The sequence below is a fragment of the Cannabis sativa genome, chromosome 2 (genome assembly GCF_029168945.1).
Source record: "Cannabis sativa cultivar Pink pepper isolate KNU-18-1 chromosome 2, ASM2916894v1, whole genome shotgun sequence".
Taxonomy (NCBI): domain Eukaryota; kingdom Viridiplantae; phylum Streptophyta; class Magnoliopsida; order Rosales; family Cannabaceae; genus Cannabis; species Cannabis sativa.
The window spans coordinates 69064077-69091313 of NC_083602.1; the positions used below are offsets into that span (position 1 = coordinate 69064077).

The 27237-nt window shown below is 35.3% G+C and overlaps 2 protein-coding genes, 1 long non-coding RNA gene and 1 other non-coding gene across 6 annotated transcripts; 2 read left to right on the top strand and 2 right to left on the bottom strand.

Moving 5' to 3' along the window:
- Window positions 1–770: 770 nt before the first annotated feature.
- Window positions 771–2624, bottom strand: LOC115720134 (uncharacterized). The gene has a single exon (XM_030649293.2). It carries the CDS (start codon window positions 2622–2624, stop codon window positions 771–773), a length of 1854 nt encoding a protein of 617 aa, XP_030505153.2.
- LOC115721487 (small nucleolar RNA R71) lies at window positions 2599–2705 on the top strand. Its single transcript, XR_004012506.1, has one exon. It is a non-coding gene; the product is annotated as a small nucleolar RNA R71 (small nucleolar RNA).
- Window positions 2706–16576: 13871 nt separating this feature from the next.
- Window positions 16577–23656, bottom strand: LOC115719343 (ATP-dependent DNA helicase Q-like SIM). Of its 3 annotated transcripts, none has more exons than XM_030648333.2 (16): window positions 23346–23656; window positions 22221–22862; window positions 21922–22141; window positions 21721–21831; window positions 21365–21554; window positions 20854–21169; window positions 20471–20697; window positions 19703–19759; window positions 19063–19143; window positions 18743–18806; window positions 18333–18432; window positions 18127–18210; window positions 17813–17900; window positions 17442–17549; window positions 17235–17327; window positions 16577–17066 (listed from the first exon to the last, which is right to left on the bottom strand). In XM_030648333.2, exons 2-16 carry the CDS (start codon window positions 22771–22773, stop codon window positions 16710–16712), a joined length of 2649 nt encoding a protein of 882 aa, XP_030504193.2. In that variant the 5' UTR covers window positions 22774–22862; window positions 23346–23656; the 3' UTR covers window positions 16577–16709. The 3 variants fall into 3 exon arrangements, with proteins under 3 accessions (XP_030504193.2, XP_030504192.2, XP_060966798.1); XM_030648332.2 differs by having other exon boundaries at window positions 22221–22788; window positions 23346–23650; XM_061110815.1 differs by lacking the exon at window positions 23346–23656 and having other exon boundaries at window positions 21922–22148; window positions 22221–22400.
- A 132-nt stretch (window positions 23657–23788) lies between these two features.
- LOC115719344 (uncharacterized) lies at window positions 23789–25387 on the top strand. Its single transcript, XR_004012147.2, has 2 exons — window positions 23789–23910; window positions 25090–25387. It is a non-coding gene; the product is annotated as an uncharacterized LOC115719344 (long non-coding RNA).
- The last annotated feature ends 1850 nt before the right edge of the window (window positions 25388–27237 follow it).

Sequence of the window (27237 nt, forward strand, 5' to 3'; positions counted from 1 at the left end):
TTTTATTTTTTCTTTTCTTTTCTTTTTTTTTTTTTTTTGAAGAACAAGAGGCAACATGTTGGATATAATGATGGAAATGTTGCTCTTGTAATTTCTTTCACTTTTTTTCACATAAAAAAAATAATTACACAAAGGCTCCCTAATAAGATTTGTCTATAAAAAAAATTATCCCTTAAAGCAACATCCAATCAAACCCTAGTACCATGTCCAAAATAACTATAACCATTTCTAAGAATCAATGAAAATTCAAAAGTTATTTTCTCAAATCTCGCCACTCAAAAAAAAAATGAACACTTAAACTTGGAAAAATTTCTAAGCAAATATGTGCTAACAACCATCTTACCACAAAGTTTGGCATGTGTATTTTGTAACTCTAGAAAAATTCTAAGTAACAAAGATAGCAAAAATTGGCTTAAAATAACATTTTACAAGAATAAATGAGTAATTTTTGAAAAAGTTGACCATGAAAATATTAATATGACAAAATTAAAAAAAAAAAACATGCTTGAATATGCTCACCACCCCCAACTAAAATCAGACAGTGTCCTCAATGTCTAAAGATATAAAAATTAAAAGAATAAGGAAAGAGAACACCTGTAGAGCAAGCAACCATGGATATCAGCGATATTGATCCTCTAAAAAAACAAAAAAATGATAACAAAGGAAATAAATAGCGAATAATATATAAACATAAACAGAAATAGAAACAACCTGATCATTCCGGGTAGGCCAGAGTCACAAAGATGATCTCTTCAGGTAAGCCTACCCTCTTACCAAAATTTGTCAATATCGCACATGGACCCGAAGAAGCGTTTCATAGATCGGGTCTGGAATCGCAAATTCTCATATTGAGACGGTGATGCTTCATCCTGGGACATCTCAAGAATAGAAGAAATATTGGCTTCCTCGGGTGGATAAAGCATATTTTCAGTATCAAAGTCATGGAGGAGATCATTTAAAGAATCAGAATCATCATGAATAAGAACTTCCTCCTCAACAATTGTGTCTATCACGTCAGTATGATAGCAATCTTCCTCCTCGTCTGGTGGTTGTTTCGCAACATGAAAAATGTTGACCTCCATAGTCATATTCCCAAAAGATAATTTCATGAGACCATTCCTACAGTTAATGAGAGCATTGGCTGTTGCAAGGAAAGGCCTACCGAGAATGATGGGAATTTTTGACTCAATATTAACCTCAGACTGAGTGTCCAAAATCAAAAAGTCAGTGGGGTAATAGAATTTTCCAACTTTAATCAAGACATCTTCAACTATTCCTCGTGGCTTTTTGATTGAGCGGTCAGCCAATTGTAGCACCACAGATGTGGGCTTTATTTCTCCTAAACCTAGTTGCAAGTAAATTGAATAAGGCATGAGATTAACACTTGCGCCTAAGTCTAGGAGAGCTTGACCAAATCCTTGTGTCCCAATTTGGCAAGCAATAGTAGGACAACCTGGATCTTTGTATTTGATCGGTATCTTTTGTTCGATCACCGCACTTACTTGTTCTGTCAAGAATGCAGTTTTCTTGACATGGTGCTTTCTTTTCATGGTGCATAAATCCTTGATGACCTTGGCATATGCTGGTACTTGTTTGATCACATGCAAGAGAGGCAGGTTGATCTTCACTTGTTTTAAATTTTCTAGGATTTCACCTTGATTTTCCAGTACCTTCCTAGAAGATTTCAAAGCCTGAGGGAAGGGCACCTTCACTGGAAGGTTCTGTGGCACATCAACATCTGGAGCGGGCATTGGTACACTAGTGGTCTTAGGTAATGGTGATATTGTTCTTTGACCACTTCGAGTAGTAATGGCATTAACCCCCTTTAGATTAGACTCTGAAGAAGTAGAGGTTTGTGCCATATGTTGCCCTTTGGGAGTGATTAGAGGTTGAGCGGGAAGCTTACCACGCTCTTGAATGGCTGAAGAATCATTTAACTTTGTTAATTGAATCTTTATGTCCTTCAATTCCTCTATCACCTGAGCAAAATAAGTCCTGAACTCTAGTTGAGAGTCTGCTAGAATTTTCATGGAATTCTCAAGAGAATTATTTTGTTGATCAGGTTTCCATTGGCTCCCAGATGCTTGATTTTGACTTGTATCCTTGCAACTGAAATTGGGATGGTTACGCCAACCAGGATTGTATGTGTTGGAGTAGGCATTATAAGGCTTCTTGTAATCCCCTAAGGCATTACATTGTTCCTCATCTCCTCCCCTCAACATACTAAGATTAGGGCACTCTTGTGGTTGATGATCAGTCCCTCCACAAATGAAGCATGGTTCTTGCTTTTCCACTTTTGCAACCATTTGGAGTGCTTTACCTTCTTGAGTTTTGAAAGTCTCAAATTGTTTTTTCAGAGCTTCAAGTTGAGCTTTCACACTGTCCTCATCCTTCAATTGGTAGACTCCGGCTGTTCGTGGCTTATCCGTAGGACTTGGTGCACTCCACGTGTAGGATTTTTCAGAGATTTCTTCAAGATATTCCAAAGCTTCTTCGGGATCTTTCTGAAGGAAGTCGCCATTGCACATCATTTGTACGAATTGTCTTTTGTCGGCTGTGAGACCGTCGTAGAAATAGCTGACAAGACGCCAACTTTCGTATCCATGATGTGGGCACTGGCCCATCAAATCTTTAAACCTCTCCCAGACCTGATGAAATGTTTCGTGGTCCTTTTGGGTGAAGGTAGAGATTTGCCTCTTAAGGTTGCTAGTCTTATGGGGTGTGAAAAATTTAGAGAAAAATACTTTTGTCATTTCTTCCCATGTCCCAATAGACCTTGGCCTTAAAGAATACAACCAACTTTTGGCTTTTTCCTTGAGTGAGAAAGGAAAAAAACTTCAATCTCACCAAGTTTATGATGTCAGCATGGTTGTTGAATGTGGCCACCACCTCTTCGAAGGCCTGAATATGCACATATGGACTCTCATTTTCCATACCATGAAAGGTTGGTAAAAGTTGAATCATGCCAGGTTTGAAATCGAAGTTGGGCATATTCATGGGATACATTATGCATGAAGGTGTGGCCGTACGCGTAGGATGTAGATAATCCTGTAGCGTTCTTGGTTGGATTTCCTGTTGTTGAGCCATCATTGGCAGTGCAGGAAGTATGGGTGATGGTGGTGAATGAGAACGAGTGGAAGAAGACGATTTAGGAGAGTTTTCTAAAATTTCAATTTGTTGTTTTACAAATCTCCCTAATTTGTCTCTATTTCGTGACATTCACTTTTTTTTTTTTGTATTTTCACTTGTTAAATAATGTAAATTACAACTATGTAATAATGCAAGGGTATTCACACAAGATATTCCCAGGTCGATTGGGAAGGTTGCCAAGGTACCGCTTTGTCCCACACTTTTACTAGAACTCCCCGGGGTTGCTAGAAAGTGTAGAGGGTACTCTACCACAAACCTTTAAAGCCAATCTTTCTTAGACAGAATAATCTCAGTTTGTACCACTTTTACCATTACACAATTGGGTTTACACTAAAAAGTTTATGAAATTATTTTATGCACAATTTTCTTTTTCTTTTTTTTTTAAGCCTAAAGGAGAAAAATGTAAAACTAACCTAAAATAAATAAAATAAAATAAATGGCTAATCCTAAAAGAAAAAAAAAAGTATACAAAATAAAAGAATGTAAAAAAAACTAACACCCTAATATAGTAGTAAAATAATAAATACAACTAACAAAAAAAAAATAAATAAATAAACTACTTGCTTCTTTTTTTTTACTAAAAGAGTACAGAATAATAATAATATATAATAATTTTGTTTTTTTTGAATCTATATATAACTTAAAAAAAAACTAAATTATATTATATTAACTAAAAAGTTTTTTTTTTATGTAAACAAATAAAGAGAGACAAAAAAATAAAAATAAATAAAAAAACTACTATACTAACCACTTGTAGCGCAGAAACCTCCCCGGCAACGGCGCCAAAAATTGATGTCGCCCAATTAGTTACACTGCGGTCGCGGTAGTAAACGGCCTATATGTCGTATCCACAGGGAGAAAAAATACACTCAAAAGGACAGTTAGTAATTTTACGAGAATAAAATAAGAACCTTGAATGTGATGTGAGAATATTGAGAAAATGATTTTCAAAAATTAAACAAGTAATTAAAATGAGAAGTGATCAGAAAATGATTATGGAAGACACAAGCTTTGTACATACAATTATATTTTCCTAATAAAATTGATTCCTTAACCTCAACTATAATTCTACACCATTAATTATAGTTGGAAAATGTGTATAATTAAGCCCACTAGAAAAATATGTTCTCTAATTAAATTAATACTACTTCTAAAAATACTATCATATCATATAATTTAAATCGACAAAATACCACCGGCAGAATGCAGTAAAAATCATATAATATAATAAACACCCTAATAATTAATAGCCTAACTTACATAAGAAAAGCATGACTGAACTTATATAAAAGGTACTATTAAATTTAAAGTGCAATTTAGAAGAAGAGAAATTTAATATAATAAATATGGAAATGAAGAACAAAGAGAATCAATATATTAGAAAAATAAAAATTACATGAACTTACACTTGAGTCTTGCCAAAGAAATTAGCCTAGAAAAGGCATTGTCTTTACACCAAAATTAATAAAGTAAAATAAAGAAGAAGGAAAGAAAAAGATAAAATTTTGGTATAATAACACTACTAAAATCTGATTTTTGCTCTTTTCTATGGTCCTATTTATAGAGCCAAAATACTTCCAAAATTGGTATTTTTCGTGTTACATTTAGTGGAGAAAATGGCACAAAAAGTTGAGAGAGTGGAAGTCTTTGACAACTGGAATTGTATGCGTTACTTGCAGCTGGAGAAATGGCTTCGTGGGTCTTGTTGAAAGAAGACGTGGACTCACAATTTTTGAATTTCATTGATGAAATGAAATATTTATACATATATATTCTGGGCCATTCGATAATGAGTATGGGCTTTGGCTAGTTGACAAGACTCAAAATTAAAGGAGTTGTCCATTTTCATTGATTGAATTGGATCTTCAATTTGTATATTGTGGGCTTGGACGTTGGAACCAATTGACAATTGGATGGACCCAAGAGAGAAATGCATAAGGTAAATAGTTGGAGTGGGTCAACTTCATTGGGCTTGCCATTATTTTATCACTTACTCAAATCTGAAAAATAATACAAATTTTAAAATAAATTAAATATTTCTAACTAAAATAAATTTACAATTAAAACCATGAAATATTTAATTTACATTAATTATATATGTATTAATAAAGACTTAAAATGTATAAATTTGAGCCTTAATCACCCAGCAACGGTTATGCTTTTTCTAACACGAGATCAGATCTTATCCCCTGTGCCAAGACATGGTAGTGGGCGCACCTAAAAAACCTTTTTGCCAGACGGTTATTCTAGGCATATACTTTTAAGGTTAAACCTTTTGGCGATATGCATTCACTACATACAATGGTCCCCTGTTGTCCACCTACTTTAACGCACGAGAACAAATCCTTCCTAGAGGCTCAACAATCAGCTCGTTTTTGCATGTATTTACTCCATTAGTGAACTTTTTGCAGAAACCCTATGTGGGTCATGGGCATGTCCACACCTGTCCTTAGCCTATATATATCTTTCTATTTTCATACAAAAGGAGGATCACAATCTAGATAGTCAAAGCTCTGCTAATATTATTCTAAGCTTTCCTCTTCTTCAAGAGAAACAAGAATGCAAAGTTAAGGTTTCTTACTTAAACGCTGTAAAAACATCAAACACACCCTTTGAGGCTAATGGAATGACTTGTGGACTAGGGTTAATTAAAACCTGAACCACATAAAAATCTCCATCTCCTTTATTTCTACATTTTATTATTTCTTAAGCTCTTAAATATTTAGTTTTTGAAAATCTCGATGAACATTTTGGTTCTTTCATTGAGAGCTGAAGAAAGATTTAAACCCACACTGTTGTTGTAACCATGGTTTTTACTCAAATAGTTGTTACTAAGAAGATTCCTCCATATGGCTTCGATGTTGTTAAGGCAGATGTAACCCTTTTATCTTTAGAGCTCGCTTAGTCGAGGGATGCAAGATGAGGGGATACATCTAACCCTTACAACCGAGAGGCTGACCCTGACAAGCAGCATGACAGTATCGATGAAGACCAAGATGCTAAGAACGAGGAGGAAGACAATGATGGAGAATATGTCAAAGAAGAATATTACAAAGATGGATACCACTATGAGCAGGACCCCAAAGTGGTTCAGATGTCTAAAGAGTTGCTCGAGACCAAACAGAATTTGGCCTATCAAGAGAATTTTTCTCAAAGAATGGAGAAAATCATGGCTCCCCTCCAAGCTAAGTTCGAAGATCTGGACGAGGGAGATTCAGAGTATGAACCCTCAGTAAAATGTGTTGGAGGATATAACAGGGAAAACCCTTTTGATGCTAGAACCTCTGCTCTTATATAGGACAAGGGAAAAGCATAAGTAGGTGACCTTCAAAACCCTTCAGCTCCCGTACCTCCTCAAAAAAACATGAATCTAGCCAATAGGCCTTTTCAGGCATAAAAGGCCACTGACACCTTCGGGCTCAGATGCCCTTCTACCCAGAAAGGCCTTGTTGCACAAAAAGGGACTGGTATGAAAGTACCAAAGCCTAGGGGAAGGAAAAATTGCCCCAGTGATTCTGTTAACCAAGACGGTGGGACCAAGGAAAAATATTCTTATGATAGTTGGTCCATTGTAGATCTTTGAAGGTGTCTTGACGCCAAGTAAGAAAAGGCAAAAAGTGAAAATGCAAAGCCATGAGGGAATGCCCTCAGAAATCATTTAATGACAAGGTTCGCAAATGAAGCCTCCCAGACAATGACAGAGAGACTAGAAGAGTAAATCGTTGCTCTGACAAAGTTGGTCCGAAAGCAAAGTGGGTCCCTCACCGTGTAAGGAGAATCACAAAAGCTTCACTCCTAGAGAACTTTAAGATGCTATAGATTGAGTTGTATGATGGGCACACAGATCCGAAGACCCACTTGGCCAAGTATAACAAAATGATGCAGGTGGCAAGAATAAGCAAAGATGCCAAGTCCTTGTGCTTATCCATAACCCTCATCAAGTCTGCTAAAGATTAGTGGAAAAGATTGGCTCTTGTATCAATTCATTCTTGGAAGGAATTGTAGTATGCCTTCTAGACGCAGTCAAACAACAGGCAGGAGAAAGCCTGAAGAACTTCATTCATCAAATGATAGAGGTAGCAGCTAAAACCAAGGTGACTAATGACATGAAGCTTGTGGTCCTGCAATCTAGACTTGCAGTTGGCTCCTTACTATGGGGAGAGATGCAAAGAACAAGGGTTGAGAGAATGTCTAAGTTCATGGCAAGAGCACAAGGCTTTATCAATCTGAAGGATACCTATCAACAAGCATCTAGAGTCCTTCCGGCACCGACCCCTATTACTTCTACTTCTAGATTCGCCTCACAAGTTCCTATCTCTAGAATATAGTACACTTCAACAGTCTATGTACTTTTTGCATCTGTGGAGGCACCTACGCAAACCCATTTTTCTAGGTATGAAGCGGCACAAACTAGATGTAGTATCACTGTCATACAATCAAAAGCACAAATAGAAGTTCTAGAATAGAACATGAACCATTCACAAAACAAGAGAGGAGGAAAGGGTCAAAAATGAAGTGAAACTTCAAAGAAGTCAAGAAAGAAGTATGAACCAAAGTACACATAGTACTGCAGCCTGGTGGATACTCAAGAGAATGTGTAGCGGGTAACCTACAACATGGTCCATTATAGAAAGCCCCCAAAGATGCCCCATGGGGGAAGTACAAAAGAAATCCAAACAAATGGTGTGAGTATCACGGAGAGGTGGGACACTCAACCAATGAATGTGGCTACTTAAAAGATGAGATTAAAATGCTAGCAAGAGCCAGACACTTGAGACAATGGGCCTGGATTCCCATTATTTATCCTGGACAGGGGGTGACTCACGGACCATTGATTGTTCCAGGACAACATGGTATCATAAATCCTCTGCAAGGAGTAGGTCACCCTCAAGCTCCTAGATCAGTACTCTCGGCACTCCCTCCACTGCCAGCTCAAGTTGTAGTAGCTGTATTAGCTCCGGGACTAGGAAACCCATATCCTCTAGGTCTAGCTCTGCCACCAGTAGACGGACATGTAGCCACAAACTCTGGAGGACTACATATTGTGGGAAGTACCAAGAACTCCCAGAAGAGATACTTGAGGGAGCTAGCCGGAGAAGGTAAAATGTGTGCACTCGTGCAGTCACCAACCCAACATCCTCAAACCATGAACCAACCCATCATGTTCATGGTAGATGATGCAAGACATGTACATTTCCCCCATAATGAACCTTTAGTCATTGAAGCCCAAATCGCAAACAAAAGAGTTTTTAGAGTCTTGGTAGACAATGGGAGCTCAGTGAACATACTGTTCAAATTTGCATTTCAAGTGATTAGGCTCACGAAGGCTGACCTATCACCTTGTCCCATTCAGATGCAAGGATTTAATGGAGATGCTCTAATGCCTATGGGAAAATCTAGCTCCCAATCATGCTCAAAGGAGAAAACAATATTTGCACCTTCAAACACTGCACCTTTGCAGTGGTAGATTGTCCTACGACTTATAACACCATACTAGGATGGCCAATCCTGGTGGACTTAGGGCGGTAACTTCTATAAGACATGTGTGCATGAAGCTTCCCTGTGACAATGAGTGTGTTGGAGTAGTAAGAGGTGATTATAAGAGTTTCAGGAGTTGCTACAACATTTCCATCTAGACTGTGTTCATGGTCCGAGAAGGAAGCAATTATTTCTCCTGGAACGGATACTCAAGCGAAAGCTGAAGCCATCTGGAAGGATTTTGAAGATGATTTGGACCCCAGAGTGGGGATAGAAAGAGTAATTTAGCCGCCCAAGGATGTTGAAGAAGTCCAAATATGCGATTCAGATCCCACTAAGACCATCAAAGTGTGAGAAACTTACATCTAGTGGTGAAAAAAAAAAGATTGTGGATATACTCATGACAAATTAGGATGTGCTCGCATGGTGCCATTCTGACATGACAAGGATCAACCCCAACACAGTTTTCCATGCCTTGAACATCAAGGAAGATGCAATGCCAGTTCACCAAAATTAGAGGCCCTTAATTCTTCTTCATCCAGAGGTTTTGATAGGTTGGGAGGTTCTGCAAGTTGCTTTTTTAATTCTTGAAAAGCATTCTCACATTCCTCTATCCACTCAAACTTCTTTTTACCTCAGAGGATGTTGAAGAAAGGAACGCACTTGTTTGTTGGTTTTAAGACAAACATGCTTAATGCGGCTATTCGACCAGTTAGGCTTTGCACTTCTTTCACCTTTGTTGGCAACTTCATATCTAGGAGGGCTTAAATTTTCTCTTAATTATCTTCTATTCCTCGAGCATTAACAATGAATCCAAGAAACTTACCCAAGCTGACCCGAAGGAACACTTTAAGGGATTGAGGTTTGTGTTGTATTTTTTTGAGGATTTTGAAGTATTCATCTAGGTCCTCAATGTGCCCTCCAGACTTCCTAGATTTGATGAGCATGTCATCCACATATACTTCCATATTACGTCTGATTTGGTCCTTGAACATCTTGTTGACTAACCTTTGGTAGGTAGCTCCAGCATTCTTGAGGCCAAATGGCATAACTTTGTAGCAGTATAGACCAAAACCTACTCAAAAAATAGTGTGCTCTTGGTCAGGTGGATGTATTCTTATCTCATTATCCCCAAATAGGCATCCATAAAGCTTAAGATTTCATGGTCGGTCGTTGCATCCACAAGTTGATCTATTCTTGGAAGTGGAAAAAAGTCTTTAGGGCACGCCTTGTTAAGGTCGGTGAAATCGATACATACTTGTCATTTCTTGTTCAGCTTGGGTACTAGTACAGGGTTAGCTACCCAGGCTGAGTAGAAGGCTTCAATAATAATTCTATTTATGTGGAGCCTTTTTACATCTTCTTTTAGTGCTTGTGCACATTCTTTGTCCATCAATTTCCTTTTCTGCTAGATGGGATGAAAGTCTGGATCAATGTTGAGGGCATGAGACATTATAACTGGATTGATCTCGACCATGTCTTTGTGCAACCAAGAAAAAATGTCGAGGTTTGCTCTTAGAAATTTTATCAAAGTTGATTTTATTTTTAGCAATAAACCTTTGCAAATTTTTAAGCTTCCTAGTCAGTATGGTGGGATCAATTTCAACTTCGTCTAGCTCTTCCACTAGTCTAACATTTGCATTAGGTTCGCCAAGGCAGAGATCCATATCTTTGTCCCCGCCTTGGGCAGATTCCTATTGGGCAATGTTTTCTCCCTTCCTGAACTCTGGTCGAAGGTTTCTTCCTTTTTGACCTTGGATAGATACATCAAGGTTATAACATTCTCGTGCAGCTCTTTGGTTTCCTTTCAGACAGCCCAGTCCATTTCTTATTGGCAATTTTATACATAGGTGAAATACTGAAGTGACCACCTCAGGTCATATAAGGTTGGTCGGCCTAGTATGACATTTAAGGCAGAAGGCACATCAATTCTCAAGAATTGAGCCATCACCATTGTGCTTATTGGAGCTTTTCCTAATGTGAGCGGTAGGCGAATCTAACTGAGTGAGTAATGCTTTGGTCAGAGAAGTCGTACAACAACTAAGTGCATGGGACCAAGTCTTTGAGATGAAGCCCAATCTTTTCATAGGTTGTTTTGAGCAAAATATTTTAAGAGGACCCATTGTCAACCATAGTTCAAGCCACCATTTTATTTGCAATCTGGACATCAACAACCAAAGGATCGTTGTGCGGATATATAACGTGGTTAGAGTCATTTTTGCTAAAAGATATAACTAGTTCCCGAATGCGTGGTTGTTTAGGCTTTCTTTCTCCAACAACCAAAACCTCATTTTTTTTGTTCATGTTGTAGGGTCCGAGCATATTTTTCTCTAGTTTTGCCCGAGTCTCCAGCAATGTGGGGGCCTCCAATAATAACTTGAAGATGTCCATCCACTTGTGGAGGCATCAACTAGTTTTGTGTGTTATCTGGTTGGGCGGCCCTTTGTTCCTGGTCGGTCTTGACTCTTGACATATTTCTACAAGTGCAGGTTATTTTTCCTGATGAGGAACTCTATTTCCCACATCAAATTATTGCAATCATTAATTTCATGACCATAGTCTGCATGAAAGTGACAAAACTTGGTGGTGTCCCTCTTGTTCATATCTTTCTTCATGGGAGGAGGTTTTTAATACGACACCATAGACTGGGTTATTGTGAAAATTTCTTATGTATCCTCTATTAGGATAGTAAAAGCAGTTAACTTTGAGGCATTCTCTTGAGGATGTTGTTCGGAGTTGCCACTGAAACTGCTTTTCTTTCCATTGCCCTGACAGTTGCCATTGTTTGGCCTTTTACCACCTTGATTCGAGTTGTTGTGATTTTATGAATTCTAGTCTGGCTAGACGAATGTATTGGTTGCAATGGTGTCTGTTGGTTATTCTTTTTCCAATTGTGTCCACATGTCGAACTGCTTCTTCAAGCTTTATAAATCCATCTGCCTGGTCCAAGAATTCTGCCATTGACCATATATTATGTCTTTTTATGTATTTCAACAATTCTCTTAGAGGCTCAATACCTCCTAGGATTACGGACAGTCTCCCTTCTTTAATTAATCATTCACTTTTGTAGCGTCAGTCATGAATCTACTGATGTAAGCTCTCAAGGCTTCCCCTGGTATTTGCTTCACTTCAACCATGTCTTCTAAGTGAGATGGGAGCTGTCGAAAAGAGGAGAGTTGTGCATGAAACTATAACATGAAAGAATTCTACATATTAAACTTTCCTGGAGCTAACTTGAAGTAACACTGTTAGGCAGCTTCTGCCAAGGTAGCTGGGAAAATTTTGCACCGTACATCACCTCTCACTGCTTGTAAGTCCATTTTCATTTCAAAATATTTACTGTGAGACAAAGGATCTTCCTTGCTTGTATTTTTTTTTTTTCCATTTTGGCATTTTGAAATTGGGTGGTAGGTCAAGAGCATTGATTTCTAGTGAGAACGGTGATCCCCTGGTCCGGTCAAGTTCTAGATTTGTGAGTTTTTGGCTGGCCAGGCATTGAACGAGGTTCTTAGTTGATCTATCTATGCTTGCACCAATGTATTAACTTGACCTTCCTGTTGACCGACCTGTGTCACATGAGGATCTTTTAGAACTGGGTCAGGTACATCGTAATTTGTATTATTTGGATGCATGGTAGGAGGAGTGTCATTTCCATCTAATCTTCTTCTACAATTCAGATTATTCCTAAGGTCGTGCACGGTAGCCAGTTGGGTAAAGACTAATTTGCCTGGAGGCTTTCTTGCCTAGCCATTGTGAGCAAGGGGTTGGCTCGGTACCTCTGTTTGAGGACGAGTGTTAGGCTGATCAATCTCTCCCAAATAACGAGTTGGTAAAAGTCACGCGTCTACCATTTGGCCCACAATTTGACCCTGTGGCCTTGGCTTGGACGGTCCATTAATTTGGGTTTGCTGAGGGAGTTCAGCTGGACATTCTTCTGGCTCGTGTTGTGGCCCAGTGGGAATATAAGTGTTTGTTACTGGTTGTTGGCCAATGACTTGATAGGCTCTTCTGATCAAGCGGCCTACCTGGAACGGTTGTCGATTGTCGCTTGCTGGGCTCTCATGATTCCCATATCTCGATCCCTCCACTCTTCGAATTTGCATCTTTGTTCTTCAAAAGTAATATTTATAGCTGCTCGAGTATCTTTCTAGTCATAGTAAAGAGTATTATTGTGGTTGTGTGTTTGCCCCAATGCAGCTTGCAAATTTTTTAGTTTGGTATCATCATTGATTGACCTTTGAGAATTTGTAGAACATGGGATTGCAGTACCGAAAGTAGTTTGGTCGATCTCAGTACTAGTGGTTCCAGTTTCTTGCAAACCTAGAGTGAACCTAGCTGAAGGTAATCACTCCTTGACCTACAGTTTGCGGTAGGGGTGTGCAGAAAGTCATCCAATCCAATTCCAACCGACTGATCCAATCCTAACCGATCTAATCCCAACCGATCCAATAGAATCGGATATCCAATCATAATTGGATCGGATCGGATGCAAATTTTAAAAATCCAATTGGATCGGATCGGATGTTGGATGAGACATCCGATCCAATGGATAACCGATCCAATCCAATCCAATATCATCCAATGTCCATCCAATCATATTTAATATTTATAATTTTATATATTTAATTATTTTATTTAATATTTTATATATTATTTTATTATCTATGTTAGATTATTAGGTTTTAAATTATGTTTTTTCATATATATATATTTTTTTTAATAAAATTAGCCTAAATAGTGGTTAAAATGGATTGGATGGATCCAATCCAATCTAATAAAAAACCAGTTAAAGCATCCAATGGATGGAACCGATCCAATCCAATACATCCATTGGATCGGATCGGATCGGATGACTCAATTCAATTGGATTGGATCGGATGGAAAAATCCAATATCCAATAAATAATTGGATTGGATTGGATGAGTCCAAATCCATTGGATGTGATCCAATGAACACCCCTGGTTTGCGGGCCTGTTGGTGGCTGAGGATTAGTCAGAGGGGAGTACGTCCTAGCTGGATCTCTAGGATTTGCAGGCGTCTACATGTTTGGATCTATAGCCATTGGATCAGTTACTTTAGTCTGATTTTCCCTCCTTGTTTGTACAACCATTTTGTATCTTGAAAAAGACTTAAAACAAAGACTTGTTTTTCTTTGCTCTCAATGAAAGCACCAAAATGTTAACCTCACTTTTAGCCAACGATAGTGAGTCAAATTAAAGCGATTTAAGGAATTAAAATAACAAATATAGATAATATAAAGTAAAGAAAACACTATAATTATAGAGGTTCGGCCTCTTATTGATGGTAATAGCCTACTCCTCTTTAGTTGTATTGACTTGTGAGAAGATGAACAAGAATGCCTTTATATCTCTCGAAAGCTCTTGCAATGATCTGAGTATTTCACTCTTGAATCTATAATTCTCTCGTGAGTTTTTTTCTTGAATGAATTTTATCTCCCTGAATAGTGAGATGAGTCCACTACTTATAGGGATTAGTTACATCAAATTGGTTTCCCAAAATCAATAAAAAATAAAATAAGAAATCTATTTACCTTCTATAATTACAATAATCAAAATGGGAAACTTAAGCAAATTTTCTTTCTTCTTTGATACTACGAATCTATCCCATGAATTTAGGGATAGTGTCGTGTCTTGCCAGCGTGTAGATATATCGGATATATCTCTAAAATTATTTAACTCGCACCCTCTGGTCAGAGCATGAGAGCTAGCTACTTGATGGAAGTTGGTCGGATGTCTTCGCGTACTCTGCTCAACTGTCACAACTCCTGTTTATGACCTTGAGTATCAAATCTTCCTGTACAAATCATTAGGAGTAGACTTGCTTGTCTAGGTTATAAAATGTGTTCCTTGTGTCACCTAAATAGATGTCACGTCATTGTGTACAAATTTGGATAACACCTTGTAAGTAATTATTCTACTTGTCATATAAAGTATAAACAATGACATTCTAATAAGATTCTTATCATTATTTGGTGGAATGATTTTTTTTGTTTTTGTACCTTTATGGAAATTTTCATTAATAGGTAAAGCGGATATAATTCATTACATGCAGATGTTGGTCATAGAGAAGAATCAATAATAATAGCCTAACCAAGTCGTTTACAATAAATAGGAAAAAAAACCTAACAACATCTTCAACTGAAAAACTCATAAGTTGCTAAGCATTGAAAAAATGTGAAGAATACTTGATGTCCATCCTGAATGAACATGTGAACATGTGTGAGATCACACTTATCAATGACAATCAGTCAAAGATCTTCCAATAAAAATTGGGTCAAAGACACCCCAATTATTCTAACTAGAATAAAGGAGAAATAACAAAACCAACCAAACCAAGGACAAAACTATTGAAAGATCAATCCATAAAACAAAGAATGAATAACAATCTAGGGATTCCCCATATCAGACCACTGAGACTACGACTCCCATTGATCCAATGGGAGGGTGACAAACCACAATTATCAAAAGTATAAGATAGTAAAACAAACAATCACTGAAAAATAAACAAGGAAATAAAAACACCAATGAAGATTAATGTAATCACCGAATACCAACACATGGTGTCCTCACAACAATGAATATCAACCTTGCCACCAAGAGGAGAGTCACCCCAAACTTGAAGGACCAAATCATTCCGAGATCTCCACCGTGAAGCCTAACTCCAACGAATCTTTGACGTCCATCTAAAATTGTCGCTTTCGGACCACCCTAATGGAAGCGAAAATGACTTCCAAACAGTAGTGAAACCAGCCACGACAGGTAGACAAACAACAGATCCCCATCAACAAACCTCTGCAACCCAAATCAAGACCCTCCCCACGGTACACCCCATGCTAGAAACGTCTAAAACCAAGCCTGGCCATCAAGCGAAAACCCCAAAAATCCAATACCAAAAGATGTCGATCCTCCATTAAAGAGCCCCTTTAGATGCACAATCAACAACTCCCAACCATAGCCACTGCCAAACCCACAAACAGGTTGGCAAGCCATGACCAGAGAGGAGAAAAGAAGTCACAAGCAGCAGCACTAGACTCTCAACCCTAGAGAGAAACCATAGGATATAAATATATATATATATAAAGATTGATATATTGCGAAATGATTACTATACTATTTTATTGTTCAATAATTTATTACTACCTTTTAATAATTATATTAGATTTTTCTTTCAAGTAATAAATATATTAGATTGAATAATGATACATGCACTGCATCAAATTTGAACCAAATAAAATACAAAACCAAATGACATCTTTTAAAAATAAAATTTGTTGAAATATAGTCTAAAAATGTTACAAATCTAATAGAAAATGCATCCATACATTTACTTTCCATTTTCATTCTACAGCAATAAACATGAGACAGAAATGTTCAATATTATTTCTCATCCGTAAATAACTTCTTATCTTTTACTATTATTGTCGCTGTTGGGCAGATAAATTTGTACGTTTCAATTTTGCTCATGCTTATTTTTTTGACAAATTTGATAAGCATTTTTCGATTTTGATGTAAATTTAACATCATTTTTTTTTTTGGTAAGAAATTTAACATCAATAAATATGAAGCATGAACCGGTTGTGACATCTCCAACTGTTCCTGTTGTTCCCGAACCTTGGAAGCCACTACATACACTGCCGCCTCTTCTTTCAGGTCTTGAAATGAATGTTGATGCAGCAATCAGTATTTCTACTCGATTGTAAGGGATGTTCATGGGCATGTGACTACTGCTTACTCGAAGGCACATTCAAATCACATGAGATGAAGTTATGACACTTTTTCATAGCCTTCTTTGGGCATCGCAGCTTCAACTCGCCATTACTGAAGTTGAAACTGATGCTCTCAAAGTTGCTATGGCCGTCAACAATCCCTCACCTACTTTGTCTACTTTTACAAATATTATTGTAGAAGTTGCAAATGAATACTCTTAATTTATAACAACAGATTTGATTCTCATATAAAAAATAAAAATAAAAAATCATTCAATATCTTGCTTTTTCAAAAACTTCGTGATAGAGTGGCCAACTCTACACAGTTCATGGTTACAAATTTTCAATAAATCACCTAAGACCGAAATGGCTTACCATTTGCTTTGGTGAATTTTGCTGCTATTCTACCTCTAGCAGTAGTCATATCAGGAGTATGCTTATTTGATTTTCTTTTCCCCCTTTTTCTTGACCCTCTTAACCCCTTTGCTTTTCTCTGCTTTGTCTTGGGTTGCATCCTCTCCAAACGTTGATGTCGAATCTCAGGGTCAGCCCAGCCTTTTCCCCAGTCTGAGAAACTCGAATAAGATTCAGTCTTCCTCATGGATACAAGCATATCTGCCTCTGGGTGAGCACAAAAAGTTTGGTCTTCCTTGTATTGCAGAAACTCAAGACCAAGCTCTGTTGGCTCTGGCATTGTAATCTGAACATGGTTCTGACCAAAACAGTGCAAACTTATTAAAAACAAGTCTGTCAACTAAAGGCAATAACAACATGCTACTCCTACGACGGTGAACAGAAACCCAAGCCAACAAGACAATTTTCTGCCAAATATAGACATTGGAGTAATAATATACTTACGGAAATAGTTAAAATGGTATACCTTGTCATCTCCCTCTCTAATTAACCCTTTACTTTCCATAATTCGAGCAAGACCTCGCCACCAGAGCAGATCAGTTGCCATGAATTTTTGAGACTGCAATGGCCATCATATGATAAAATTTAAAGAAGCAAATGAATGTCTTATAATTAACAAATGTCTTATAATGAAGCAAACAGAGATTGTGAAAAGGAATTGGAAATATGATACCTGTAACCTAATTTCACTGACAAACATCCTGAGATCTGGCTTTCCCCTGAATCGTTGTTGTGTACTTGCATCGTCAAAGTATGAGGCATCGTCAAAAGTTCTACTTCCCTGAAACACAACATGTCACCCATGAGATGATTGGAGTTTGGAAAAGTGTATTCCGTTCACAAATCTAGAGCTACATCATGACTAAATCCATGAGCATATTGTAATTTCTGATACTTTACACAGCTCTATTGATTCAGTTTGTAACTACTTCTAGATAGACCCAAAAAACACAAGAATGCTTTGAGCAATTATAGTTAATATTCAAATATAAAAAAGTTAATTCATCACATCGCATTTATGATAACAATAATCGTACTACTTACATTATAGGCAGCAATGACCTGCATCAAGATGTCTGCCTCCTCTCTCAAATCCTGTACTTCGGGAGGTCCATTAACGCACACATCGCACCTGCATAAATGTACGTGCATATGCACATAAATATTTCATTTAAATGGAAACATTAATGTATATATGTGAAACAATGCCAACCCTGACTGCTTTTCTTGAAATAAAATATTTGATGATAATGAGAATCAAGATAGTAGACATGAAAAATGTCATAAAAGTACTTTACAATCAAGAAAACAAACTTTAATATCACGACTAAAATGAGGATATAAAAAACCGTGCGTACAAGAGACACTTCTCATCAGCAAATTTCTCTCCAAAGTACTCCACGAGCTTCTTAGCCCGACAGCATGACAAATTCATTCCATACCTGCAAATAAAGAAGAAATATGCAATATAAACATGTGCATCGATGTACACCACTGGAGTAAAATAATCTTTAGTACAATAATGAAACATAGTAGTATATGAGGAGAAGAATTAACTATAAACCTGAAACAATCAGACAACATCTTGTATGCTTGCCTTGTCTGCTCTGCAGTCCTCTTACTAGGCAAAAGTGACGGTATTCTTGATAAGTTTGCAATCAGTACTGTTGAGAAAGCAGATAATGAGTTGCGACTATGTTTTGTTGAGTATCAACATTCATTGAGATTCAAATGAGTAAAAACCCAATACCCCCTTCCATACTAAAAATTTAAATTCATCTTGCCAGTCCATTGAGGATCAAATAGGAGTTCAAAAAAGAAAAAAATGAACTTTCAAATATCGATCATATTATAAGATTAATTTTTTAACAAATAAAAATATAAATAAGATAAAGAAGCTTCATCCCCTCAAATTTGCAATTTAGTATAAGAAATTACTGTTTCACCAAAAACATGAAACATAGACTTGCTTACTACAATCTGCTAACTTTCCGTCTCTTCCAGCACGACCAGCTTCTTGATAGTATGCTTCCAGGCTCTACAGTGCAACTATATGTTACAAGAAGCATAAACCAGAATTCATCTAAAAATCTTATGCAGCAAAAAAAATAATTTTATTTTTGTCCATCTAAAAATGAATAGTCACATTTTAGGGGACATTTTGCCTCATGAGATAAATGAAATCAAATTAATTTCAAGTTGAAATATAATTCATGGTTATCATACAACCATAAAGCATAATTATGAAAGAGCGAGAAACAACAAACATCAAAGAACAACTAAAAAGAGAATACCTGTGGCCAACCATAGTGAATAATCCTTCGAACATTTAACTTGTCAATCCCCATACCAAAAGCAATTGTTGCTACAACAACCTAAAGGCGAAGGTAAAGGAAATATCATGAGAAAACTATAAAATTATAAAATTCCACAAAGTTATATGTTAGGAACCCACATCGACTATTATGGGATTAGTTGATGATCTATAACTACTTAGGCACCCTCCTCTCTTAGGCTAGTTTTTAGGAGTTAGTTCTACTTAAGTGATTGTTACAAATGGTATCATGCTCCTTCAAGTGCGAAAGGGCCAACCTGTGGAAAAAGCCCAGAGTGGGCCCCCATAGAGTGTGTCATCGTGGATGTCGGCTCTAAGGGGGATTGTAAGTACGGGATTAGTTAGTGAAATATAACTATTTGGGCACCCTCCTCTCTTATGCTAGCTTTTGAGATTAAGTTCTACCTAAGTGGTTGTGGAACTGAAATCATTCTATTAGGAATTAAATTCTATAGCATAACTAAGAACAAGGAAAATAATCAATTTCATAGGGAAAAACAGCTGATTGATATAATTTATTAGAGAAAGGAAACAAGAAGCCACAAAACTATGATTGTGAAATGAACTGTGTAGTATTATACAAAGTATGAAATTCATACCTCTATTGTGTTTTCTTGAAATTCCATGTGGACCTGCCTCAGATGCTTTTTTGGCAACTTTATAGAAAAAATAAACTTGCAAAATTACTTTAATAAACTAGAACAGATAACGGCAAAAACATGGACATCAAATCGGATGCAGATTATCAGCCAGCTTCAAATGGGGACATGAAAATATAAGTTATTTCTCGCTAGTAATGAAATCTACTGGATCCCTGAATCCTGCTCTGTAGGGTATCCAGGCAGAAAACATTGTTCCATAGTAAAAAATAGTCTTGCAGCTCATAAAAACAAAACAAGCAAACATATTTTCGCATTCATGGCAAAGAATTCTTATGCGCTACAAGGTTAATTTTGTAGGCAGCCAACAGTAAATTCTTGTGGTATGGTATCCCGAATATAGCTTTGCAGAGTCATAAGAATATTCAAGCAAATATATTTTGGAGTTCATGGCGAAGAAATCCTTAAGAGCTAAAGGTTAGTTTTGTAGGCAGACAATAAATCACATAATTGATTATATGAGGAAAATGCTGCTCAATGAATCGGTTGATTCAAAATTTCGAAATGGATAGATGTCACAAATATTTCTTACCTATGTTACTCTATTTTTGTTAGGACCGCCTTCCATAATTATAATAATTGATGAATCAAAAACTTTCAATTGGTATTTTTGTTTATCTTCGCATCTTTTATAAATAGAAATTTAAGGAAGTGCTTTAGAAACATATGTATAAAAAGAACATATTACAAAATATATCAAAGACATACCCCTGCATTATAGGCAGCAGCCTTCACACCATATCCACATAGATACTTGGCAATTTTCAGGGTATCTTTCCTAGTGGGAACATATATGATAGTTGGTCCTTGTTCTACATTCTCTTTAAGAAGTTGATCTCTTTTGTCCACTCTATTTGGGGTATCCCCGGACTCAGATACACCATTGAGATCACAGTCTACATGAGGAGCTTCTGCGGAAAACTCACCACATGCAACTGCAGCAGTGGAACTTGAAGTATCAAAACGGATGCATATAAGATATGTGTGTGTGTGTAATATAATGTATGTGTGTATAAATATGCAGGGTAGAGCAAATTTGAAGAAAATAATTTCAATAGAAACAAAATAATAAAGAATATGAATTTGAATACCATCCCAATCATCCACACTCTGGAAAACATCCACCTCATTTTCCAGGTACTCAATTGACATTTGTTTTCCCTTTGCACTATTATGCTCTGTTGAATTTGTTTCATCATCTCTATCAGAATAACCATCCTCAACATCAGTTAAATCATTGTCAGAAATGGAATCTGCCTCCAATATGCTAACAAATGAACCACTAAATTCTTGTGGGAATATCATTTGTTTCTTTTCTCCAGGTTTTCCCTTTCTCGCATATAGGTCAATCAACTCATGGAAATCTTTCTCATAAGATAATGGTGAAGAGGTTCTACTATGCTTTACCTGTAAAACAGCAACAGCATGAATGTTACTGACAAAGATTATGAGAAAAGTTAAAATGTTTAACAGCCCAAAAGAAATGACTGAATTTATCCTACCATAAAGTAACATATCTTGGTAAAAATTTAAAGCTCTGGAGCCCTCTAGAAATTAAACTACTGAAATGAAGGATGGATAATGCCGTGAGAGGGAACTCACTGAAAACCTCAGGTTTGGTCGAAAAAACGAGGTAAGGACAATCTTTGTTTCTTTTGTCATGGACAATGACTTGAGAATGTCTTCTCGAACCTGTATTGTGGCAGTAGCAGTTAATGCCATCAGCGGTATACTGAATTTTAGGAACTTTAAGTTGCTTGCACTGAACTTCTCTCGCAGGACAGACAATCTCCTGAAATTTATAATACTTATATTCAGATATTTGAAGTACAAACACAAGAATGGGTCTTGAAAAATGTCAATTTTTTAATTCATTCAAAGCACAAGTCACTGTGGAAATGCAAATCTAATAAATATTGTGGTACAGGGGTAAAGAATTAAAGTGGAAATTGACAGACCTGTAGTCTGGCCGAAAATCATGACCCCACTTAGAAACACAATGTACTTCATCTATAGCAAATAAAGCAATCCCACGATTTTCTGCTAATGTCTGAAGTGGTTTGATCAGTCTGTAGCACAGCAGATTTAAAATTTTAAAAGTAAATACAAACTTGTATGCACCTAAATGACACAAGAAATAGCACTACTCTTATACATACCTTAAAACTGTCTCAGGACAGATATACACTATGCTATACACGCCTCTCATAGCTTTAGTTTCAACAGAACTATCAGGCTGGCCAGAGCCAAGAAAGCAAGCAGAGACGCCATGTTTTGCTAGTTTTAAGCACTGATCATGCATCAAGCTTATCAATGGTGATATTACAACCACAACCTTCCCAGTCAATAATGCTGGAATCTGAAAACACAAAGATTTCCCTGCAAACTAATAATTGAGTATAAAGACCTGAAACTCACCCAACACAAGAAAGAGTGCATATACATTAACAACTGTTACCAGATCCTGTTGCAGCAAGAACAAGGCAGTCTTCATTAGCTAGCCATGCAGCCAATGCTTCTTTCTGAAATTTTTTTAACGAAAAATTACCGAAATGCTTTTGCAATAAACTGTTCACTTTATGTTCCCAACCTGGTCCAATGACCATCTCATCTGAGCAATCATCTAGAAATGCTTCTGATGTAGCAGTCTTGATACAATAACTATCATCTGAAATAGGTGGCTTGCTTTGTTCCACAACTTCAGTTTCCCTTCTCTTGTTTCTGCTAGTGGATTGGAAATGTTCTAGTATGCTAGATTGTCGCTTCTGACCAGAGACACAAGAGGAATACATGGTTCTTTTCCCCAAAGCCTTGACATTGTTCTCAGAGCTGGTAGAATTACTTGTTGTCCTATGACTGTTTCTACGACATCCGTTCAAGATATGTTCAACTGCATCATCAACGGATGGACCAACTAATTTCACAGCTTCTACAGCAATGGAATTCTCAAACCCCATTTCAATAAGTTTTGAGACAACATCTTCTTCGGAAGAAATACTATTGCCATTCATGTTTGAAATTGTTTTCTAGACAAAGAAAAACAAAACATTCAAACACAAGTTAAACACTTGCAACAAATGAAAGCTTGTAAACATAATACCTGCATTGACATAGTAAAAAGGACTCATGTCAAAATTAACAGATTTTTGTTCTCTCCTAAGAGTAGAGCTGTTGAGTCTATAACTTCCAGATTTCTTCTATGTTTCCCATTTCTAAATAACCAAACAAATCTTCAACTTCCTTCAAGCAAAATAAAAATAACTGATCCGTTCAATTGCTTAGCTGAAATCATTTTGCAGTTTTAATTTTTACCCAATAATAAAACACATTACAATCTAAAAATTCTACATTTCATTCTTACTTCCAGGTGAACATTAGCAACTACTGAAACCAGCAATGCCTTTTCGACAATAGAAAAGCAACAAGCAACATAAAAATCCCTATTTTATTCTAAAACCTACATTAAAAAAAATTAAAAGGAAACCCCTAAATTTTTTATGATAACTGTTCCGATATGTAATCTACTATACATTACTAGCAAAAATTGGAGAAAAAACTTAAATGAATACAAGAGAAAGCTTACAAATTAAGAGATTGAGCTAATTGGCGTAGGTGGATCGCAAAAAGAATTATTTTCGGTGAAACACATTCTGTAGAAGCTGGATCCTCAGATTTCAGCAAAACAAAACCGCGAAACGTTTTTTTTTTTCTTTTTCTTTTTCGGGTCAGACCCCGCGAAAACTTCGAACGTTTTGGGGTTTGGGAACGCTATGACGGCCTTATATTTTTGAATTCAAGAGGAAATTGCACCGTACACCTTTTTTTTGTTAGCACATTTCATTTTCATTTTTCTGGGGATTTTTACACTATGAGTCAAATTTAACTATTTTTTTACATTTTTAATGTTTATTAATTTTTTAAACATTTTTACAAAACCATTTTTACTTGTTTAAGCTTCAAAAAGTATTAAATTACAAAAATACTACATTGATGATATCAGCACACCTTTTGGTTTCTCTCATTTTGTCTCACGCAGCAAATCTTCATAACCCTTTTTCTCTTTCTTTTCTTCACACAATTAATCTGTTGAAGCCAAACTCTCAAGCCCTAACCCTTACCTTTCCCCCATTGTCCTTCAAATAATGTTTGTAAGATCATCTTCATCTTCTTCCTCATCTTCTTATTCTTCTTCTTCTTCTTCTTCTTCTTCTTTTGCTAAACTTACAAGAATAAAAGTTTAGATTTGATAGTTTTTATTAAAGTTTGTTGTTTATTTGCTTATTAGTTATTAATTTTTCTATTTTACTCATAGATTTTATGAATTTTGTTGTTATTCTAAATGTTGAGTTTTTGTATATATATATACATATAAAAGTACACCTGCTAAGTATTTGGTGAAATGCCTAAGAGAATTCAATCTTTTTCACTAACTTAAAGGAAAGGGCCATATTCAAATGTGATTTTATTTAAACTTTAAGTTAAGCATTTTCGTGCTATTATTTTGATATTACTTGTGTTGATTTAAGTTTTATCTTTTTTATGAATTAGAGATTTTATCTGAATATTTTAAATGGGTATGTTGCTTTAACGTTGTTTATAAGTTGTTTTATAGTTGTCTCATCTTTTAGTTCATCTTGTTGATGTTGTTTCACCAAGTCATTAATTGAAGAGTCTATAAGGGTAAAAAGGCGAGATAATGATGTCGATGTTGCAATTTAAAAGATTAATGTATAATTTTTGTTGTCTTTGTTTAGTTCCAAAGACTTGTTTTGTTATGTTTATGTATTTTTATTTTTTTTTTTTGATGTATTTAGCAAGAAGAACTGTTGAACCTTAAATGGTTTATGTCTCTCACTATAATCTGTTTTTAATTAGTTGTTTTTTAGTTTTAATTTAGTTATTATACAGTTTTTATTATAGGGTTCTTAAAAAAAACTATATCATTGGGTTAGGTCTTACATTAATCAGCTATATTTGAGTTTTAATTGAAGTTTTTTTAGTTTCATATTTATTAAGTTTTACAATTACGTTATTTTTTTGTTGTTATATTGTTGTTTTTATGTTGTTCAGTATATGATATACTTACAGTTTTGCTTAATTATTAATCGTATTTTTATTGATTAATTGTTTTATTAATTTTTTCATCTTAATATTTTTAGGTGCGTGATAAAACCTCTGATGGTGTTGACAATAACTTATTTTTTTTTATTTGTCTTGTTTGAAATGTTTTCCGGTTGTATTTCATTTATTTGAAGAAAAAAAATCATAAAAGAAAGTTATTTTATAGTTTGTTTAATGTTGTTTTGATGTTGTTTTAACTGCTGCAGGACTTGATTTCTTGTGATAATGAACTTCAAATTTGATGAGAATAAGCTTGTTGTTCATTTCTATTTCTTTGGTAAAATGAAGTGAGTTACATACATTGAAAGTGTCGAAGAAAATGTTCAAAAGTCTTCTAACAAGGTTGAAGCTACTATGCATGGATTAATGATTGAGAAATGTGTTTGGTTTTGGTTGTATGCACTCAAGAGCAACATATTTTCAAGAAATGTTGCTTTTATATTTTTGTAAATTTTTTTCTAGTTAACTTCTAATGTATATTGCATGAGATATTGAACATTATAATTTCTTTTGAATTTATTTATATCTTTTAGTATAGGAAGAAACAACTTTTATTATATTTTTAATTTCTACATGGAGTATTAGTATATTTATATTCCTTTTTTTTAGAAAAAAAATAATAATTGTTAATAGATTTTTTAACTGTTAACAACTATTTAACAACAATATAAACATAAAAATAATTGTATATATAGTTTAAGAAATCTATAAATAACTACTGAAATTGATCAACGTACAAACAACGTGAAAATAACATGTTTAAAAAGTAACAATTAAACATGTTTAAAAGTAATAAAGTTAAACAACATGTTTACAGCTTTAAAACAACTATAAATTAAATAACAAACAATGTTATTATTAAATATAAGTAATTTTTTTTATATTTACAATCTCTTTCTATCATTGTCCCACTTGATTCAAAGTTAACATAATACGTGTTCTCTTACTATTTTTCATGTCAATATATAAGAGATAATAAGATAAGTTTTTATTTTAACATGTAAAACCCTATTCTTTTAATTATTGAACAATCGGTGTAATGTATAAATAATTCATAACAAACTTTACAACAACACAAAAATAACTTGATTTTATTTTTAATTTGAAATAAAATGTTACAAAAACAACACAAAAGAAGCTTCACGATAACATGAAAATAACTTAATTATTCTTCTGTAGATATTATATAATTTTATTTTTGTTATTTTCAACAAAAACAATATCAATTGATGAACAAATAATTATAGATTCTTCAATATTCAGCTTCTTCGGGGGTTTGCTTTTGGTTGTTTTCTTATTGTTTTACAGCTGATTCTATTTTCAAAGTGCCAAACTGATCCCCTCCTTGGAGCAGATAAAAGTTGTTTAGATGTTGTCGTTGTGTTGTTGTCAGGTTGTTGCACAGTTCAATGTCCTAAGTGATGTTCACTTCCAGCCACTGTCATATTGTTGCACACCATTGCTTGCGTAGCTACCTAAAAGGATTGTTATTCTATTTTTCTTTGTAGTTGAATGTGTTCACACACAATAGATATCGTGTGAAATCGGTTTTCTTTGTTAATAACTTTATGTAATATAACAAACTTTTGTCATTCTTGATTTAGAGTGGTTGGCAACTTTCCTTCAGTTGGTATTTCAATTGTATTTGAGTTGTTTTAGAATTGTAGTCTAGTTCTTGCAATATTATCTGCACTAATTAAACATAAGTGTAATCTCTTTATATTGATTCTCCAGTTATTCGTAATTAACATAGTACTTGTTGTCATCTTAATGACCATTGCTCTGTACCAATACTTGCAGAGATTCCATTTATATCCTGAAATTTTTATATTTGTTATGAGTATCAATATTTCTAAAAAAACTATTTTAATCCATAAAAACAACGCATAAACAACTTTTCTTGACAACAAACAACAAATGACCTTGAATACATCAGTAATAGTTGTTCAATTATAAATTGATTATATTAATTTCTTTAGATCAACCAATTTACCCTATGAATTATGCTTGATATGATTAACAAACACTATATAGCAACCTAATTATGAAAAAAAAAATACTAAAATATTATGTTTCATAAAAAAAAGGTTTAGTTCAGAAAAATGCTTATGAAAGAATACAACATGATAATTCTTTTTAATCTCCATAATATGTTAAGAATTTATACTGAAATATTATGCAAACATCAATAGAATAGCTTCCACATTGGGATGTATGGATTAGGGAAAATGTGAGAATGAATCTTTATCTTAAAACAGTTCAAATTCAGATACAAGAAAGATAAATAAAAAAATCTACTATATTTCGACATCAATGATGCAGATGGGTATAAGCGATTCTGGTGTAACACTCAA

Bases quoted from the DNA above. Each gene is read 5' to 3' on its own strand.
- LOC115720134 (XM_030649293.2), bottom strand. From the start codon at position 2,624: ATGGGCCAGTGCCCACATCATGGATACGAAAGTTGGCGTCTTGTCAGC.
- LOC115719343 (XM_030648333.2), bottom strand. From the start codon at position 22,773: ATGAATGGCAATAGTATTTCTTCCGAAGAAGATGTTGTCTCAAAACTT. The intron at 18,433-18,742 runs GTAAGCAAGTCT...CTTTCTCAACAG, and splicing joins CGGAAAGTTAGCAGATTGTA to TACTGATTGCAAACTTATCA. The intron at 17,901-18,126 runs GTACGCACGGTT...ACATTTATGCAG, and splicing joins GCTGATGAGAAGTGTCTCTT to GTGCGATGTGTGCGTTAATG.